Source organism: Osmerus eperlanus, chromosome 7 (genome assembly GCF_963692335.1).
Source record: "Osmerus eperlanus chromosome 7, fOsmEpe2.1, whole genome shotgun sequence".
Classification (NCBI taxonomy): Eukaryota; Metazoa; Chordata; class Actinopteri; order Osmeriformes; family Osmeridae; genus Osmerus; species Osmerus eperlanus.
The window spans coordinates 20,123,127-20,142,199 of record NC_085024.1 but is presented as its reverse complement, the minus strand read 5'-3'; the positions used below and the strand labels follow the sequence as shown (position 1 = coordinate 20,142,199).

The 19,073-nt window shown below is 49.7% G+C and overlaps 1 protein-coding gene across 4 annotated transcripts in view; it reads left to right on the top strand.

The window, feature by feature from the left end:
- The window catches only part of pou2f2b (POU class 2 homeobox 2b), a 39,784-nt gene extending 22,319 nt beyond the window's left edge, over nucleotides 1-17,465 (top strand). For 2 of the 4 annotated variants that reach the window (XM_062465690.1, XM_062465688.1), the window contains exons 2-16: nucleotides 10,116-10,181; nucleotides 10,347-10,381; nucleotides 10,667-10,723; nucleotides 11,105-11,245; nucleotides 11,912-12,229; nucleotides 12,558-12,663; nucleotides 12,855-12,946; nucleotides 13,041-13,190; nucleotides 13,429-13,570; nucleotides 13,826-13,974; nucleotides 14,187-14,387; nucleotides 14,600-14,790; nucleotides 15,031-15,099; nucleotides 15,380-15,453; nucleotides 16,495-17,465. In XM_062465690.1, the coding sequence (XP_062321674.1) occupies nucleotides 10,116-10,181; nucleotides 10,347-10,381; nucleotides 10,667-10,723; nucleotides 11,105-11,245; nucleotides 11,912-12,229; nucleotides 12,558-12,663; nucleotides 12,855-12,946; nucleotides 13,041-13,190; nucleotides 13,429-13,570; nucleotides 13,826-13,974; nucleotides 14,187-14,387; nucleotides 14,600-14,790; nucleotides 15,031-15,099; nucleotides 15,380-15,453; nucleotides 16,495-16,823 (2,120 nt within the window). In that variant the 3' untranslated portion in view covers nucleotides 16,824-17,465. The remainder of the gene's footprint in view (nucleotides 1-10,115; nucleotides 10,182-10,346; nucleotides 10,382-10,666; nucleotides 10,724-11,104; nucleotides 11,246-11,911; nucleotides 12,230-12,557; nucleotides 12,664-12,854; nucleotides 12,947-13,040; nucleotides 13,191-13,428; nucleotides 13,571-13,825; nucleotides 13,975-14,186; nucleotides 14,388-14,599; nucleotides 14,791-15,030; nucleotides 15,100-15,379; nucleotides 15,454-16,494) is intronic. The other 2 variants (XM_062465689.1, XM_062465691.1) reach the window with 2 other exon arrangements.
- The last annotated feature ends 1,608 nt before the right edge of the window (nucleotides 17,466-19,073 follow it).

Here is a 19,073-nt window from a genome sequence, read left to right as displayed (position 1 = left end):
TTCACTTAGAAGTCACTTTCTGGTCTTTTTTGCTCTGCTTTCCTCCTAAACCTCATCCCTCTCTCCCCCTCGTCCTGTCCTCTGTCTCTGATCCTCCCCCCCCCCACTTTCATCCTCCTCTCATCCTCCCTTCCTGTCCTCTCTTCCTCTCCGTCACACATCCTTCCTTTTTCTTTTCCCCCCCATCATCATAGACTCGTTTCACAAACTCTCCCCCCTTTTTCTTAAGCCTCTCCCTCCAACCCTCTCTCTCTCCCTCTGTCCTCATCCCTCTCTCTCTCTCTCTCTCTCTCTCTCTCTCTCTCTCTCTCTCTCTCTCTCCCTCCACTCCCCGCGTTCCCCGGGGAGGTCAGTAATAATGGTAGTGATGGAGTGAGAGAGGGAGGTGAGTGAGAGAGGGAGGTGAGTGAGAGAGGGAGGTGAGTGAGAGAGGGAGGTGAGTGAGAGAGGGAGGTGAGTGAGAGAGGGAGGTGAGTGAGAGAGGGAGGTGAGTGAGAGAGGGAGGTGAGTGAGAGAGGGAGGTGAGTGAGAGAGGGAGGTGCGATTATTGTCTTGTCGGGAGTCAGAAGAATCGATCGGCCCAGAAATATGAGGCGCTAGAAAGAGCCGCTGTGTCAGATACAATAACCACCCACTCCCCGGGGCTTATGTGCACACACACGTGCACACACACACGCACACACACGTGCACACACACGCGCACACACACGTGCACACACACACGTGCACACACACGCGTGCGCGCACGTGCACGAGTGGATGTATGTGTATCCACAAGCACGTGGCGCATGCACGTTTGCACGCATGTGTGACCGAACGTGCACTAACACACTAGCATGCGCACACACACTCACCTTTACAGACACACACTCACCCATACAGACACACACTCACCCGTACGCCGAAGCAAACCTGCAAGTTAATTTACACAGTCAAATGTACACACACACACACACACACTTGCGCAATCTTCTTTTCTGATTATGGGGCCAGACCCTTCTCTCCTTCTCACCCTACTGGGTAAGTAGCGTCTTTGTACAGACTGCCTTCCACACACACACACAGAATCCGTCTTTTTGACAAGTTTACCTTTATACATGAAAGCACAGAGATAAAAATGTTTCCCACACCTTTCAAAACATGCATCTATAAACAGACATAAACACACACACACACAGACACACTGAGACCTTTCACTGCTGTTGCCTGGCAACGCGGCCAAGTGTCCAATCAGAGTGCAGAACAGTGTCCGGTGATGTCACAGCTGCTGCTGACCAGCAGGCCTTTGCTAAGAGAGAGAGAGGAGGAGAGAGAGAGCGAGAGGGCGAGAAAGAGGAGAGAGAGAGACAGAGAGTGAGAAAGAGAGAGAGATGAGAGAGAGAGAGAGAGAGAGAGAGAGAGAGAGAGAGAGAGAGAGAGAGAGAGAGAGAGAAGAGAGAGAGAGAGAAGGAGAAAACAAGGGTTGATTACAAGAAAAGGATGAAGAAACAAGAATGATGATGGTCTGAAAGAGGATGAGATAGAGAGAGAAGGTGGAGGTGAAGGAAGGCGGAAGAATGTGTGGATGGATGGAGTGATGTACACCTGAAAGAGGCGGCCATTTTGACTCACTTTCCACGTGCTCTCATCCTGCAATTAAAACTCCAGGAGCAGAGCTCCCTCATAGGACAGAAGCGTGGTTGAGGGTGTGTGTGTGTGTGTGTGTGTGGGCGGGGGGGGGGGGGGGGGTCTGTTCTGGCACCTGTCCTGCCGGGCCTCCGGGTCTGTCCGGACACGCTAGGTGTGACTGCTGAGAGACTCCCCATGGCCAGGACCCCCCCAGCCTCCCCATGGCCAGGACCCCCCCCAGCCTCCCCCCATGGCCAGGACCCCCCCAGCCTCCCCATGGCCAGGACCCCCCCAGCCTCCCCCCACCCCCTGTGGAGGGGCTGGAGAAATGGTGTGAGAGGGATGGAGGGATGGAGGAGGAGGACTGGAAGGGTAATAGGAAGGGAGAAGAATAGGTGTTGGAGAGGTGCGGCAGCAGTTTGAAGTTGTGTGTGTGTGTGTGTGTGTGTGTGTGTGTGGAGATTGGCGTCCCATGGTGGTGGAGAGAGGAGTGTGACTTTGTTTTCACCCCTGCTGATTCCTATACAGCACCTCTCCCTCTCCAGACCTGCCACCGCGGCACCTACTGCTCATAATCCTACACTTCCCTATGGACGCACACACACACCAACTAACAAACACACACACACCAACACACAACTACATTATCATAGAAACCAAAGCTCAGAACCAGAAAACAGAAGTCTGTATGCACTCTTAGTAAAATGAAAACGGCAAAACAATGAAAGCTTTCCACGAGTGTAACAGAGACAGAAACAGTACAATGTCCATGTTTGAATAGATAATTACATTATCTGTGTGTGTGTCTAGAGGATATGATTTATGAGATGGTGTGAGAATGTATATTAAACGCCTGGGGCTGTGGCAAATATAGGGAAGAAGGGCCACAGAGAGAGAGAAGGAACGAGGGAGAGAACGAGGAGAGAGAGGGCTAGAGAGAAAGAGAGCAGGAGAGACAGAGAGAGAGGGAGAGAGAGAAAGAGAGCAGGAGAGACAGAGAGAGAGGGAGAGAGGGAGAGAGAGAAAGAGAGCAGGAGAGACAGAGAGAGAGGGAGAGAGGGAGAGAGAGAAAGAGAGCAGGAGAGACAGAGAGAGAGGGAGAGAGAGAAAGAGAGCAGGAGAGACAGAGAGAGAGGGAGAGAGAGAAAGAGAGCAGGAGAGACAGAGATAGATGGTGATGGACAGAAAGAGAGAGAGGGAGAGAGGGGAGCCTGTATTGACCCAGTCTGGACCGACCTCACCTACTCTTAATACATCCTTTCATCCCCATACTTCTACTTCTCTCCACACACTGTTCCCTCTCTTCCCAACCCCCCTGCCCTCTCTCTCTCCCCTCCCCTCCCTTTTTCTATACCTCTATCATTCTCCCCTCTTCCCTCCTCCCTTCTTCTCTCTCGCTCTTTGACAGTAGAGTGATTGATGGCACTCTGGGGGCCCCCAACCTCCCTCCCTCCCCCTTCCCTGGGGTAGCGCTATCAGATGCAGTGTGTGTGTGTGGATGTGTGTTTGTGGTGAGTAAATAAGTGATAATATCCATACTGTTTGTAAAATGGGAATGCCTCGCTATACTTATTTCATCCCCTTCTACGTTTAACAAACAGTTAAATCATATTTTCATTCTTACCGTCCCATCCCAAGATACGTTCATTAAATTACATTTCTGCTGGATCTCAATCAACCATTTCTCAACCATTAGAGTTGGGATAATGGCATGCCCAAATATGGAAGGTCCTGCACCAGCTCTTCCTTAAGTGGCAAAATTGGAGTGTCGCTGGGCCCCGTTACCATGGAAACCAAGGCTTAGACCTCCTTGAGGCAGGAAGGCCCCCCTTGGCCATGGACACTAGACACACCCGCACACACACTCACACACAGACACACACACACACAGACACACACACAGTGACACACGCATTCACAATTATACACTCCCACATGCACAGTACACACACACCACCCTCCCTCCCCCTGCTCTCTCTCTCACACACACACACACACACACACACACAAAGACCCACCCTCCATGGTGAGGGGGATGGGGGGACCAGGGTCATGGCCAAAGCCAGGTTGCCCAGACCACCTTTGACCTTAAGACACACCTCCTCCCCACACACAGTCTGTCACTGTCTGTGGACAAGCCTGACCGCTGGGGTCACAACACAACACACACACACACACACACAAAGATACTTGAACACATGTCATATATGCTGAACACTACTGGCTTTTCGTTCATTGCTCATTTGTAAAATGGACATAAATTCACAATCTTTGTCAATAGCAATTAGCAACACAACCTGTGTGTGTGTGTATGCATGTATGTGTGTGTGTGTGTGTATGTGTGTGTGTGTGTGTGTGTGTGCGTGCGTGCGTGCGTGTGTGTGTGTGTGTGTCTCTAGTGTGTGTAGATCCATCGGCTCTGTAGTACAATGGTCAATTGTAAATCACCACCTTACACATTTATGAGGTTAAACTTGAGAATTCCTGCTCTAGCTTCTGAATTAGTCAACAATGAGAGACGTGGGGGAAAGAAGTCGAGAATATTACATCTGTTCTCCCCGGTCTTGAAGAGATATTCACCTTCTACATTATAGAGGGTCAATACTGCCACCCGGTGGTTGATAAGTGAACTGTAGGAAAAAGTGTAAGTGTACCTCGCTCACATATAGCCACTGAATCATACACAAGAAAACTTTACGTAAAAAAATTATATTAAACGCATCTTTTTTTTTCTCTATGATATTTGCCGACTGACAAAGCATCGCTTTTCCTGCGTGAGCGGCGTAAAGTAGAACGGGCGGAGTGATGTGCAGCCCGGTCAGCCGTCACGCTGTTCCTATATGGTTTTTCTTTCCGCTGAGAAGCGGGTTCGGTGTGTGTGGCGGGGCACTGATGTCTCACTCCCCCCAGAGAACACACACCCCCACAGCCACACAGCCCCGTCCGCAGGCGGCAGTTGTGGTATCACAACCTGTAGGTAACCGCAGCGAAGACAGAACAAGAAACAAACAGAGAGAGTTAGATATTAAGATAAAAAGAGAGAGGGGAGCGATTTGGCAGGGGGAGGGGGGGGTGGACGGACGGCGGCTAAAGATAGCTGATGACAAAAATCAGAATTACCACACTCTCATGCAAAGACCGATCCATTTCTAAATGCAAGTTTGTGTAAGTGTCAGCACGTCAATCTAGGTGTAGCTGGTTTGTCTATGGCTGTGGGGCGGGTGACACACCAGGTCGGGGCAGGCGTGTTTGTGTCGGAGCCCTCTGAGTGAGTGACTGTTTCCAGCCACGCCGTCACTTTCCACCGGCACAGTCTTCCCCCTCTCCTCTTCTCCTCTATCTCGTGAATCTGTACTGTTTCGCTCACTCGTTTTGCTCCCACTCTCAAACCTCGATCTGTGTCTCCTTTTTCGCTCACTTTGCTCAGCAAGTTCCTTCTCCTCTCTTGTACTTCCTCTTGTTCTGTTGTTTTTTTGTTGTGTTTTTTTTTGCCCTCTCTTACTTTCTCTCTCAGTTGCAGGATGTGCATGTCGGCTTGCGTGGGGGTGTGGACTGTGATGACAGAGAGAGAGAGAGAGAGAGAGAGGCTGGGAGGGATGTAAGGAGGCACTCAGAGAGATTTTCGTCTCCTCTCTTCATTTTAGATGTTGGTTACAGTGAGTTAGAGAAACAAAGAGAGAGCGAGAGAGAGAGAGAGAGAGAGAGAGAGAGAGAGAGAGAAGGAAGAGAGAGAGCGAGAAAGGGGAGTGAGTGTAAAGGAGAGGAGTCAGAAACCACCAGCACCCAGACTCTCTCTCACACACACACACACACAAGCACACAGCGACATGACCAAGGCAGCAGCTATGGCAGCGATGGAGTTCTCTAACGTGTGGTTGCCAGGTGAGTGTCTGTACAGCTCTCAGAGCCTTCAATAGCCTAGACCAATTAAGCTTTCTGCAGCATTAGGTAGCGGTAGAGAGAATGTGTGTGTGTGCGTGTATGTGTGTGCGCTTGCTAGGACCAGGCTAGGCTGTTGATTAGCACCGCTGTGCCTAACGAGCCAGGCTAATTAGGGATCATCAAAGAACGAGCTGTGGGATGGAGGGATAGATGGGGCATGGATGAATGTCTGTCGCAACAAGCACAGGGAAAGGTCAGGTGCATCTTAACCATGGACAAGGAGGTAGCTTGGCCCATAGTGTGTGTGTGTGTATGTGCGCGTGCATTAGGGTGTGTTCGTTTTGGAGTTGTGTGCCGGACGTCAAGTGTTGTGATGTTTTTAGCGTGTGTGTGTGTGTGTCGGAGAGAGGGCGTCTGCTGTACTTTTCGTGTTTCATTACATTTAGTGTGTGTGTATTAGTGTGTGTGTTGGAGAGATAGAGAGTGAGAGAGAATATGTACTGTACTTTCAGTGGATTTGAATTGGTCAGTTACCCCTGCAAATGCCACTGTTGCGTCATGCTAAAACGCATCCATGCTTCAGGTGTAATCTGGCATCATTCTCAGCTCTTGAGAGAACCTGAAGGTATACTTTGATGATGAGAATAAAATAACAGCAAGTCTGTCATCACATTCATGGCGTGTTAGTTGTCTGAATTGTGGGTGTACTGGCAAGACTGTAGATAGCCGGTTTATAATGCTTGGCCCCAAATCTATATCTTTTTTTAAATCATTTAAAATGTAACACTAATTTCAAATGTTTAATCAGATAATCTATTATTGAAATTCATTAACGAGATACGTTTGTGTGTGTTTGCCTGTGTGTGTTTCAGTGTGAGTGAATTTATGTGTAGTAAAATCAGTGAGAAAAGTTATCTCGCTGTGACTCGCGTTCATGTTGTGAGTGATGTGTGTTTTTGTGAGAGAAAGTGCTACCCTGAATTTGTCTGTCCAGAAACACACATGCTGGTCATGCTTGCATACTAAACTACATAGGGCCTATAGCCAATCATAAGCAAACTCATTAGAACCCTGACATACTAATATCACAATTCTGCTCATGTCAAGAAAATGATTGTCAACCAAGTCAAATATTGTGTCTGTCAGCTGTCCTACGGAAATGTTAAAATACTCTCACGCTCTCCAAAAGACAATGGAAGGTATGTTTATTTGGACAAAAATCCAGATACTTAACTCCAAAAGCCCAAACCATGTGGAAATGTGAAGGTCAACTGGAGACTCCAGTTCCCAGATCCCCCCTGGCTCGGAGGTGCTGTCCTGAATCAGGAAGTGAGTGGATGGCTCTGTATGGAGCCCATGTAAGATTACTATACCAGTTAACTTAGTAAATAAATCGATTCACGTTTACAGTTAACTCATGATTCTTCAATCTGAACCCCGTGTCGCACGTAATCCTACATCTGTTTACACTACAATTTAATTTCTTCTAAATGATCGAATTTAAACATGGGTTAGGGTCTGCATTACATATTACATGCACTTACGTGCTGAACTACATGCATACCTCAGTGTGTTTGTTAACGTGTGTGCGCGGGTGCGTGTGAGTGTTAGGGAGAGAGAGAGAGAGAGAGAGAGAGAGAGAGAGAGAGAGAGAGAGAGAGAGAGAGAGAGAGAGAGAGAGAGAGAGAGAGAGAGAGAGAGTGATAATATTAATAGCTGCAGTGACAGTAAGTGTTGGGCTTAGCGCTCAGTGTTCCCCTCGTGTGAAGGGAAGTAGAGAAGGGAAGTGAGAGAGAGACAGCACTATGATATACCCTCCGAATTACTGTATATGCATTACCAACCACAAACAGCTGTATTAGACTACACAACACACAACCACAGAACAGTGTAAGGCTGTCAAAGAACATGCTAGAATCACTTGGCATTGTAACTAAACTGTATGATGTCTGTTACTACCCTATCGACAGTTCAAAAGCAGAAATATGCTGCTGTACTGCTTATTATACCATCACTGCATGGGTATCTGTGGCCACAGACTTCAGTCTGCAGTTCATATCCTCATATGTGTTCATCTCTTCTTCTTGTTTTAATGGCCAAAAAATTTAAGAAGTGTCTTGAACCATGACCGCACACTTCCACTTGCGTAAAATATAAATAGTCGACGAAAACTGCAGCCGGTGTAGCCCGTTCTTTCTCCACATCTGCGGTGGCCGAGGAAAGCCCAGGAAAAAGCTCTAATTAGTGGAGTTTCTGTGGTCAGTGCAGTGCTGATGCGGGTGTTTGGTCAAGAGTTGGCCCGAGGAAAGGGCTTTTCCTAGCTGTCACCACTTCCCTATATGCCAGAACGAACCCCCTCTGAAAGCTCATTACGCCGTGGCTGCAGGGGAAGCTGGTCTCCCTTCGCATGCATCTGCTCTCCACGCCACAGATCTGGAATCAGCTTAGCTTTCGTAAGTCCGAGCAAGAGCCTGTTTTGAGACCAGCTGGGAAACGGATCTCAAATCAGCCTCCGGGGTCAATGGAGTCTCATGCCTTATTTTAGCCCCTGGGGGGTTTCTCTGTGTCCTTTCACTGCCCCCTAGAGGTAAAAAAGATTACCACGTAGCGCTGAAATGTGCACAGCACACCTGCATTGGCCATCCTGCCCGTAACACAGTCACACACTACATGAGTGGCAGTTGACATCTACATCGTTATGTAGACCTTTGGAACACACGTAACATGAAGTTGTATGCCGCAATTTCTTACATTCTAACATAACTGGACTACACTTGATATCCAATTGATATTGACTCAATCTCTTTATTTAATAAGCTAGCCGACACGACGGGATCTGCAAACATATACTTCTCCGGATAACTTCACACCCCACCAACTGGGTGTGCTCCAATTTCCCGGGGTGATAATAAAAAGAGAAACTACAATTTATAATAAATAGATACAAAGTAAAAAAAGATTAGAGTAGGAGGAGAAGTGGTAATTTATTAATCCCTGTGGGAAATTATACGGTTAAATAATCAAACGTAACAACAGAATACAACATATGAAAAAGTAAAGAAGTAAATCTAAAATATTCAGAAAATCTACAATATTTACATTTAGTCATTTAGCAGACGCTCTTATCCAGAGCGACGTACAGTAAGTACAGGGACATTCCCCTGAGGCAAGTAGGGTGAAGTGCCTTGCCCAAGGACACAACATCAGTTGGCATGACCGGGAATCGAACTGGCAACCTTCGGATTACTAGCCCGATTCCCTCACCGCTCAGCCACCTGACTCCCTATATCCCAATATGCAGAAAATCTGCAATTTACTGTAAACATGAGCAGATCAAAATATTGTACAAACTCCTCACTCTTTTCTGTAACATGGAAAAGGCTGAGGTACGGAGGAGGAGAGAGGAGGAGAGGAGTGGGGGATGTAGAGAATCTTTCACGATGCAGCTGGCAGATATAATTAGTTGGTCGTTGGTATTATTTGCATGTTTTCACAAAAGGGAAGTTGGGTTTTCAGAAAGAACGAGAGAGGGAGTTAAGGACTGTGATAATGCGCATGCGTTGGACAAATGATGCACTGGTCACACAACTGTTAAGATTAAACATCTTTTAAACTCGATGATCGCAAGAATGGGGTCATTCTTTTGTGCTGGCTCTCCATATGTCTGTGTTTTGCTATCTCTGTGGTGTAAAGTAACCCCCAGCTTCCCCTTGCCCCTCCAAAAACACACACACAAACACACACAAACACACCCACAAACACGCACTTCCTTCCTACTTCCACATTCCTTGTCTCGCACCCTCTTCCACCCCCCCCTCTTTCCACTGGCCTTTCTCAACTGTTGACCCTACTCCCACTCTCTTCTTCTTCACTTTCGGTGACTGGGTGCTGTCCCGAGCCACCAGGAAGTGATGTGTCGAGAAAGGAAGTGATGTAGCTCGACGGGGCAGTGAGTAACAGCGTTTTTGTTGCAAGAGGTTTCTAAAGGAGGGGTGCTCCCACTCAAAACCTAAAACCAAGAAACCTCAGACTATTTTTAGACTGAGCAAACACCTCAGACTAACCCCTGTGGTAGTGATCGGTGATGGTAGGAAAGAATGAATGACTGTAGGCCGCTTCACTTGTGTCTCTGTGAACATGGAGGGCCTTCATCCTCCACCACTGTCTCTCCTCAGCTGCCACAGACTCTCCATCTGGCTCACTCCTACTCTCTCTCATTCTTTCTCACACACGCTGATGCTCTCTCACCCTCTCTCCCTCTCTCTCACTCTCACTCTGTCTCTCTCCCTCTGTCTCTCTCTCTCACTGTCTCTCACTGACCTTTTCCTATGGAATGGACTAGCCAGGTCTTGACAGGTTGTGCATATTACCGCACTTAATCTCTCTCTTTCTGTCTATGTCGCTCTGTCTCCCTCTCATCCTCTCCCTCTCTGTCTGTCTGTGTCGCTCTGTCTCCCTCTCATCCTCTCCCTCTCTGTCTGTCTGTGTCGCTCTGTCTCCCTCTCATCCTCTCCCTCTCTGTCTGTCTGTGTCGCTCTGTCTCCCTCTCATCCTCTCCCTCTCTGTCTGTCTGTGTCGCTCTGTTGCTCTGTCTCCCTCTCATCCTCTCCCTCTCTGCCCCGCAGATATAAGGATGTCAAAGCCAGCAGAGGTGGAGAAACCAGGAGTCGACTCTCCAATGGAGAGCACAGGTACGACTGATCCTTTACACATGGATTTGTGTTTGTTTGCAGTGGATTGCTCACATGTACAGAACGCGCAGCTGTTGTTTGGGCAGTGCATGTTCATACGTGTTTGCGGCGCACACACGCGCGCGTGTTATCCGTGTCTCACTGTTTCCTATCTCTCCCACACAGATTCAGAACGAAACGGCCCCGACTCCAATCATCAGGTTTGTGAGCTTGTTTACTGCTTCAGGTTTCTCTCCTCTCCCACAGTTCACCCTTCACCACAAGTCCTCGGTATCTCCACAAAACAGGCCATTCTGTTGCAAATCAGTACATAAAACGCAACCATCAGATACTATATTTTAGCGCCACGTTTTAGAGCTTTCGCGCCTGTAGCGTTTTTGGCACCTAAATTTAATCTCTGTGAATTGGAGTTCTTGGGTGGTGTGGTCGTAATGGAATGACGCATGCTAATCTACCTGTTCTTTGGTTGTTTTTTTACATTGCAGGTTCAGCCAATGAAAATCAACCCCTTTCCCCTTTCTCCCACCATGAGTGGCAGCGAGGTGAGGGAGAGACTTGTACTTGTGTGTGTGTGTGTGTGTGTGTGCACGTGCGTATCTATGCATATGTGTGTGTTTAGTGTGTCTGTATTGGGAATGTGCAACATTTGCATTTCCCCACTCAGCTATGCAAAGCAATAACATTTAGCTGTTAGGACATGCCCATTCCAGAGAGAAACAAACCCAGATTGCGCTGTTCCTCCTCCGTTAGAGGACAGGAGGATCAGAGGAGAGAGAACTTCTGCCCACTTACATTACATTTAGTCATTTAGCAGACGCTCTTATCCAGAGCGACTTACAGTGAGTACAGGGACATTCCCCCAAGGCAAGCGTCCATTTCTCCTTTTCACTCTTTTACCTGCATCCCTTGTTTCCTCGTCTCAGAGTAAGATGGAAGATTGTGGTGAAATGGCCCCGGTTCCTCTCCCCTCTCATGGCCCCGCCCCCTCTCATGGACCCGCCCCCTCACAGACAGCCCTCCAGCAACATCCACAGCTCATGCTGACTGGCTCCCAGATAGCAGGGGTAAGACACACACACACACATCTGCGATATCTCCGCACTGTCCAGTGGTGAGTGAGTTGAGGTTTGCTTCGGATTTGCTTGCGGCTCCAGCTGAAATTTTCTCTTTTGCCTCCTGCCCTTCTTCCTTCCTCCTTCCTCCTTCCGGCCCTTCCTCCCTCCTTCCTCCCTCCTCCTTCCTCCTTCCTTCCTCCTCCTTCCTCCCTCCTCCCTCCTCCCTCCTCCTTCCTCCTTCCTTCCTCCTCCCTCCTCCCTCTTCCTTCCTTCCTTCCTTCCTTCCTTCCTCCATCCTCCCTCCTCCTTCCTCCCTCCTCCCTCCTCCCTCCTCCTTCCTCCTTCCTCCTTCCTTCCTCCTCCCTCCTCCCTCTTCCTTCCTTCCTTCCTTCCTTCCTCCCTCCTCCCTCCTCCTTCCTCCTTCCTTCCTCCTCCCTCCTCTTTCCTCCTTCTTCCTTCCTTCCTCCTCCCTCCTCCTTCCTCCTTCCTCCTTCTCTCTTTCTTTCTGGATTCTGCATTCCGCTCTCCCGCCTTCCACCTCATCTCGTGTCCTCTCTGCATCTCGTTCTTCTTCTGTCCTCTCCTTGCCTCTTCTTCTCCTCCTTCTACTCTTGTTCCTTCTGTCCCCTCCTCCTTCTCCTCCCCTCTTCTCCTCCTCTCCCTTCTTCCTCCCAGCTGACGGCTCTCTTGCCAGCACAGCAGCAGCTCCTCCTCCAGCAAGCTCAGGCTCAGCTATTGGCTGCAGCCGTGCAGCAGTCCAGCGCCGCCCACGCTGCCCACGCCGCCCACGCCGCAGCCCAGGCCAATCAGCAAGCTCAGGCAGCCGCAGCAGCCAATCAGCAGGCCAAGCAGCAGCAGCATCATGCGGGACAGACAGGGCAGCAGAGCCAGTCCCAGGGACAGAGCACGCAGGAACAGACAGGCCAAAGTGTCTCTGTCCCACCCCCGCCACCTCAGCTCACCCTCTCCCAGCCAATCCAGCTCACCGCCCAGGTACCCACCACCAATCAGGGCCACTTCCTGGTTGAGAGGCTACAGGACTGGGAAGGAACATCAATTGGCCCTCTAGCTGTCATAACAATCCAATCCGTGAAACGTTTCGTTTTTTTATTGTTTTGCATTGATTGTCTTTTACGATGATTTTTCCTCATACAAAAACGATTCATCCAGATTTGTCAAAAGTTCTTTAAGCTCACCAGGAACACAGACAATAGAGCTGCAACTCCAATGACATGAAACGCATCTCCCTCATGCTTTCACATTTTCACGTCGGTCACAGTTTCTCTTCAACCTCTCCCTTTGTTCTCCTCCCGCTCGGCAGGACATCCAGCAGCTGCTGCAGCTACAGCAACTAGTGCTGGTCCCCGGCCACCCCCTCCAGTCCCCCGCCCAGTTCCTCCTCCCGCAGGCGCAGCAGGGGCAGCAAGGTGGGGTCCTCGCTCCAGAACTGCTCCACCTTAGACATTATCTAACAGGAAAGTTACTGTACTACATCAAGTGCTTTGTCGTATCACCTCCTCCTGTTCCCCTTCCCCCCCCCCCCCCCCAAACGTAAATCTAGTCGAGCTGAAGGAGAAAGATGTTAAATCTCATGCCACTTTTCCCTCTTTCCCCCCAGGACTACTATCTACACCAAATCTTATTCCACTACCTCAGCAGAACCAAGGGGGCCTCCTGTCGGCTCCGACCAGGCTGGGTCTCCAAGCACAGGTACGGCCTCTCAGGAAAGACCCAGGCTTCTAAGCCTTGCAGCCTGCTCCTGGTTTTGTACCAGAACTAAGCGCATGTCCCGTCCCGTTCTTAGAGAGATAAGGGCGTGGAGGTCGGCGGTGGCGGGGGAGTGACCACTGTCTCCTCGGTGACCTCTCACCCCGAGGAGCCTAGCGACCTGGAAGAGCTGGAGCAGTTCGCGCGCACCTTTAAACAGAGGCGCATCAAGCTCGGCTTCACACAGGTGTGTGTCTGTGCTGTGTGTTTGCATTCTTGTGTGTGTGTGTGTGTCAAGAGTTCTGAGGGAAGTGTGATGCTTCCTTCATCCTTCTTTGTCTCTCTCTCCGCTTTCCCTCTCTCTCTCTCTTTTTCCCTCCCTCCCTCCCTCCCTCCCTCTTTCTCTCTCTCTCTCCCATCTCTCTCTCATTTACCTCTCTCCTTTCCTCCCTGTGCCTCCTTCCTGTTCTTCCTCTCTCCTCCAGGGGGATGTGGGCCTGGCCATGGGGAAGCTGTATGGTAATGACTTCAGCCAGACCACCATCTCCCGCTTCGAGGCCCTCAACCTGAGCTTCAAGAACATGTGCAAGCTGAAGCCCCTGCTGGAGAAGTGGCTGAACGATGCAGGTGACAGAGTGGATGCTAGAAGCTAACGGCACAGCACACAGACATTTAGTAGAGTCTAATCTGTACACAAAGTGGACGCCATTTGCAAACGTATATTGCACAGTCCGTAGGCATTTTGTAGTGTATTATACAAAGTGCATGTTTGCCAAGTTACTAACATGCTGTGTGTGTATGTGTGTCTGTCTTTGTATGTGTGCTTTCTGTGTGTGTATGTGTGTGTGTGTGTGTGTGTGTATGTATGTGTGTGTTCCACAGAGATCATGTCCATAGACAGCACCCTGCCCAGCCCCAGCTCCTTGTCTTCTTCCTCTATGGGCTTCGAGGGGTTGCCAGGCCGACGCAGGAAAAAGAGAACCAGCATTGAGACCAACGTACGCGTGGCCCTGGAGCGCGCCTTCATCACGGTGTGTGTGTGGGCGTGATGTCTGTGCGTGTGTAAGATGTGTGTGTGACTTCTGACGGGCCTGTGTGAGTCTAGCCTCTGACGTGTGTGTGTGTGTTTTACTTCCAGTGTGCGTAATGTTCGACGTGTGTGTTCCAACCTGTGTGTGAGTGTAAGGTCTGAGTAGCACTCTGTAGCGTCTGACGCGCGCGTGTGTGTGTGTGTGTGTCCCAGCAGAACCAGAAGCCTACCTCAGAGGAGATCCTGATGATTGCCGAGCAGCTCAACATGGAGAAGGAGGTGATCCGTGTCTGGTTCTGCAACCGCCGGCAGAAAGAGAAGCGCATCAACCCCAACAGCTCCACCCCTCCCCTGCCCAGCCAGGCCCCCAGCGCCCCCCAGACGCACAAGCCCCCCTGCTACAACCCCCACATGGTACGCCCCGGACTCGCACCTACTGTATTATGGGGTTAGGGTTAATCCTCCCCACTTTAAATCTGTCGATGGTATGGCCCAGTCCATCTAGCCTGTTTATGTTCACACGTATGCCCCAACAATCCACCCCTTTACTTACCTTTCCAAATATCTATATACCCTAGTCTCTCCCTCCCTCTCTCTCTCCCTCTCTCGCTCTCCTCGCCCTACAGTTGTCCAGTCAGCTGTCCCAGGCTGTGACCAGCCTCAGCACAACCGTGACCACCATGTCCTCCACCTGCCCCCTGACCTCCAGCCTCAGCTCCGCCCACCCCTGTCTCAGCTCCTCCCCCGTGACCCCTCCCCCCCGCAGCACAGCCAGCCCAGCCACTCCCAGCCACAGCACACTGAACCTCAACACAGGGTGAGGCTAGACACACACACACTAATAGACACGCACACACTGAAGTACACACGTCCACACTGCTGTGTCTCCTCCTCAACTCACCTGCAGTCTGTAGTGAAAACCCGCACACACAGGTGGCTAACACACACACACACACACTGATCCCCCAGCCTGCTGTTTGGGAGACACTGCTCCAAGGTGCAGCAGTGCATTTTAACCCTGCGTGTGTGTGTGTGTGTGTGGTTCTTGTGTTCACAGCTTGTGGCGTATGGGTAAGAAGAACGGAGATGTTTCGAGCTACATCAGCGATTTTGCTGCAAACTTGAGGTGAAAATGGAACACAAACACACACACACGCGCGGTCACATACAGATGCTCACCTTGACACACCGAACTGTTTAACCAAAGTCAACTCTGACTTTTGTGAAAGGAGTGAAGAGTTTCAGTCGTGACGTTGAATGAGTTTCCTTGCTTCCTGTTTCTAGCGGCGATCCAGTCATCTCTCTGCGTGCCTTCTGTCTAACTGTCTTTTCTTTCCCTGTTTCTCCCCTACGTGCGATTGTTTCAACTTTTCTGCGCACGTGTGTGTGTGTGTGGAACACAACAGGAACACTGTGATGGGAGTTAACACAGGGATGAACCAAGCTCTCCTCGGCAACAACCCACTGGCCACTATACAAGGTGTGTGAGATAGGCAGAGAGGAAGACACGATAGAGAGGGGGAGAGGGGGATGAAGAGGAGAGATGGGGCGAGAAAAGGAGAGAGGAAGGGAGAGAGAAAAGGAGAGGGTGAAGGAGCGAGAGACCAAAAGAGAGACAGAGAAATGGTGAAGAAGCCCAAGTGATTGAGAAGGTGTATTATTGACCAAAATGAACCACAAAGTGATGGTGAAATTGGGATTGAAAAGAGATTTCAAGGCTGGCCTGCGGGGAGTAAGGACCGAGATAGTCTCCAAGTCCCAGAGTGAGGTATGAAAAGACTGTCATACTTACTGTCAAACACAGGGAAGTACAGTAAAACTACAGACAGGAAGTCTAGAAGGAACTGAAGCACACTAGCTAGTGACCACTATATGTTCCATTCCACCACCATACATTCCGCACCCTAGCAGTGTGTAAGTGTGTGTGTTTCAGTGGTAGTGTGTGTGTGTGTGTTCTGCCTCTTCATGCTTTCATCCCCCATGTGCATTCCTTAACCTCCTCATTTCATCCACATGTTCAAGATTGCGGTGAGTGCCCTGCTGTTAACAAGACTCTCTCCCTTTCTCACTGTTTCTCTCTCTCTCTGTCTCTCTCTCTCTCTCTCTCTGTCTCTCTCCCTATATCTATCTGTCTCTCTCTCCCTGTCTCTCTCTCTCCCTGTCTCTCTCCCTGTCTCTCTCTCTCCCTGTCTCTCTCTCTCTCTGTCTCTCTCTCTATATATATATATATCTATCTATCTCTCTCTCTCTGTCTCTCTCTCTCACTGTCTCTCTCTCCCTGTCTCTCTCTCTCTGTCTCTCTCTCTCTATATCTCTCTCTCTCTGTCTCTCTCTATATATATCTCTCTCTCTGTCTCTCTCTCTCTGTCTCTCTCTATATATCTCTCTCTCTCTGTCTCTCTCTATATATCTCTCTCTCTCTCTGTCTCTCTCTCTCTATATATCTCTCTCTCTCTCTGTCTCTCTCTCTCTGTCTCTCTCTCTCTATATATCTCTCTCTCCCTGTCTCTCTCTCTCTCAGCCCTAGCAGCCAGTGGTGGCCAGCTGCCTCTTTCCAGTCTTGAGGGGGGCAGCAAGGTGCTGATGGGGGGCACTGGGGGACAAGGAGGCTGCCTTCCCTCCTCCATCTTCCTCAACCACCCTGCCCTCCTACACATGGGCCAGAATCCCGGCGCTGGATTGGTCAGCAGCGCCGTAGCCAAAGCCTCCCAGTCCTCCCCTTTCCCGTCCGCCAGCAGCGTCAGCCCCACCCCCTGCTCCCCCTCCCCCTGCTCAAGCCCCGCCTCCTCCTGCTCCTCCAGCGAATTGGCACACAGCCCACCTTCTCTGGGAGGAGCCAAGATCGAGTGACAACGCCAAGGGCCAATCAGAGAGGAGGAGGAGGAGGAGGAGGGAGGAAGGAGGAAGGAGACGAGGGCCTTTCAACCAAAGTTATCTCTTTCTCTCTCTCTCAAACCCTTCTTCCAGTTCTTAGTGTTTGCGTTCACTCTCTCTCTCTCTCCCGGTCTTTCGATGCCAAAAATACACAGAATGAAAGAGAGGAGAGAGGGAGGGAAAGAAGCGAAAGAGGGAGAAGGGGGGAGAAGGGGGAAGATTGAAACCAAAAATCTTTATCTATCCAAACTGATGGAGAGGAGGCAGCGTGGGAGCGATGTCGGTACTGCAGCTCCCCCTCTCTGGAAAAAGAAACCAATGACTAAGAAACCGGAAGGGGCAGAGAGGGCGGAGTTGTGTGTCGACTCGTCAAAACCAAAAATGACAAAAACCAAACTTTGACTCTATCTTTAGGGAATGGCGGCAAGAAACAGAAAAGGAGGACTGATTTTTTGGGGAGCGCTTCGGGTGAAGTGAGAGGAGGATTTGAAACCAAAAATGTACCTGAGGAAGAGGAAAAATGAACACACAATGACAAATAAAAAGAATTACAACCGTACCAAAATCCCAAATACCAAAAACCAAAAACGGAGAGAAAAGCTTTATCCAAAGGATGTGTACATAGTGACCCTGTCCAGGACCAGACCTCTGCTACTGCAACGCAAACACACACACACACACATCACACATCCACAACCAAATTCATTCTACCATCTGCCATCCCGTCATCGAGTCATCATGTTTGTTTGTGTCTGCCATTCCTTTGTTTGGGACATTTCGATTGTTGTTAATGATTGTTACTGAATGAGTCACGGTTGCACTTGAGGAGACAGAGGTGTGTGTTTATATGTCTTTATGTGTTTAGTCTTTGACCAACTCTGCCTACTAGTCTCTTTAAATACTCCTCCCGCAGTCTCTGTCCTTCAGCACTTGCTTTTGTACACTTCAATAACATTGACGTTTTTATTTCACACGATTTGTCCCTCTGCTTTCTTTGTTGATTTCTCCCGAAGAATGTGTTTTCTTCTCTCACTTGTCTTGAGAGGGTTAAAACAGCCAAGACACAGAAGGACTACAATGTCATTCATCCTAGATTTTGTCCGTGTTGTGCTCTGTAAACAGACCCGCACGCCCGCCGGCCCCCGCTCGATTTAGCGTCTGTCACGAGCGGCTCCTGTCCTTAAAAAGTATGAAATAGGGCCGTGATTGTGCTTTAAGAGGTAATAATGTAAGCTGAAGGGCGATAAATTAGTCAGTTGATGTGTGTTTAGTCACAGGTTGCTCTGTGATCATCACGTAGATCAGTAAAGAACTTACAGGTGTGTCTGTGTCGTTTCATCGCCCCCCCATCATCAGATTCATTTCATGTCATTCCACAAACCTCTCCCACCAGCATCGCCAGTCTGATCTGGAAACCGTTTGGAAACCAAAAGCTTTCGGCAGATTTCGGTGAGTGCGGGGTTGCAGTCATGACATGGGAACACACAGGGATTCAGAACCTCGCCAAGGTACCCCCCTGCCTCCCCTACTGCCCACCCCCCCCCCACCCCTTTCCAACGCCCAGGAGGGAAGCTTTAAAAGGGACACGGTTCTCCCCCCCTCATGGGGAGAGGCGTGCCCACGGGGGAGGGGTGCCGGGGGGAGAAAGTGAGAGGCAGGTGTCACATCTTTTTGTTTGTTTTGTAAGAAGATACCAAAAATACCCCCTGAAAAAGCCAAAAACCAACCCAAGGATCGAACCACAAGCAAACCAAATAGAAACCCGAACCAAATACGGGGGACGGGGGGGGGCAGAGGGGGAGGTCAGGAGGACAAAGTGCAGGTTTCGAAAGAGTCAAGAGGCCCACGCGCGTCTGTCTGTCTGGCTGTCTGTGACCTTTGAGCTTTTTAACTTGTGCGGGCCTTCATGACCCCGTGTACCCTGTAGCACAGGCAGGACGGAGCAGTGTGGACAGATGGACAGGCAGGACTGAAAGACAGGCGCCCCTCTCCTCCCCCCTGCCAGAAACTCAGCTCTTCTTCTCTGGTCCTGGACGGGCTAACTCTAATGACCTCACTGAACTGTTGATTCCGAATATGTTTTTATTTTTCTGTTTGTTGGGTTTGATCGTTTGATCTCTGCCGTGTCTCTTGATGCTGTTTCATGTACTGTACTTTAGTGCTTATACTCATTTGGAATAACGTACTCGCCTACTACAAGAGCTTCATATTTTTTTTGTAGTCTTG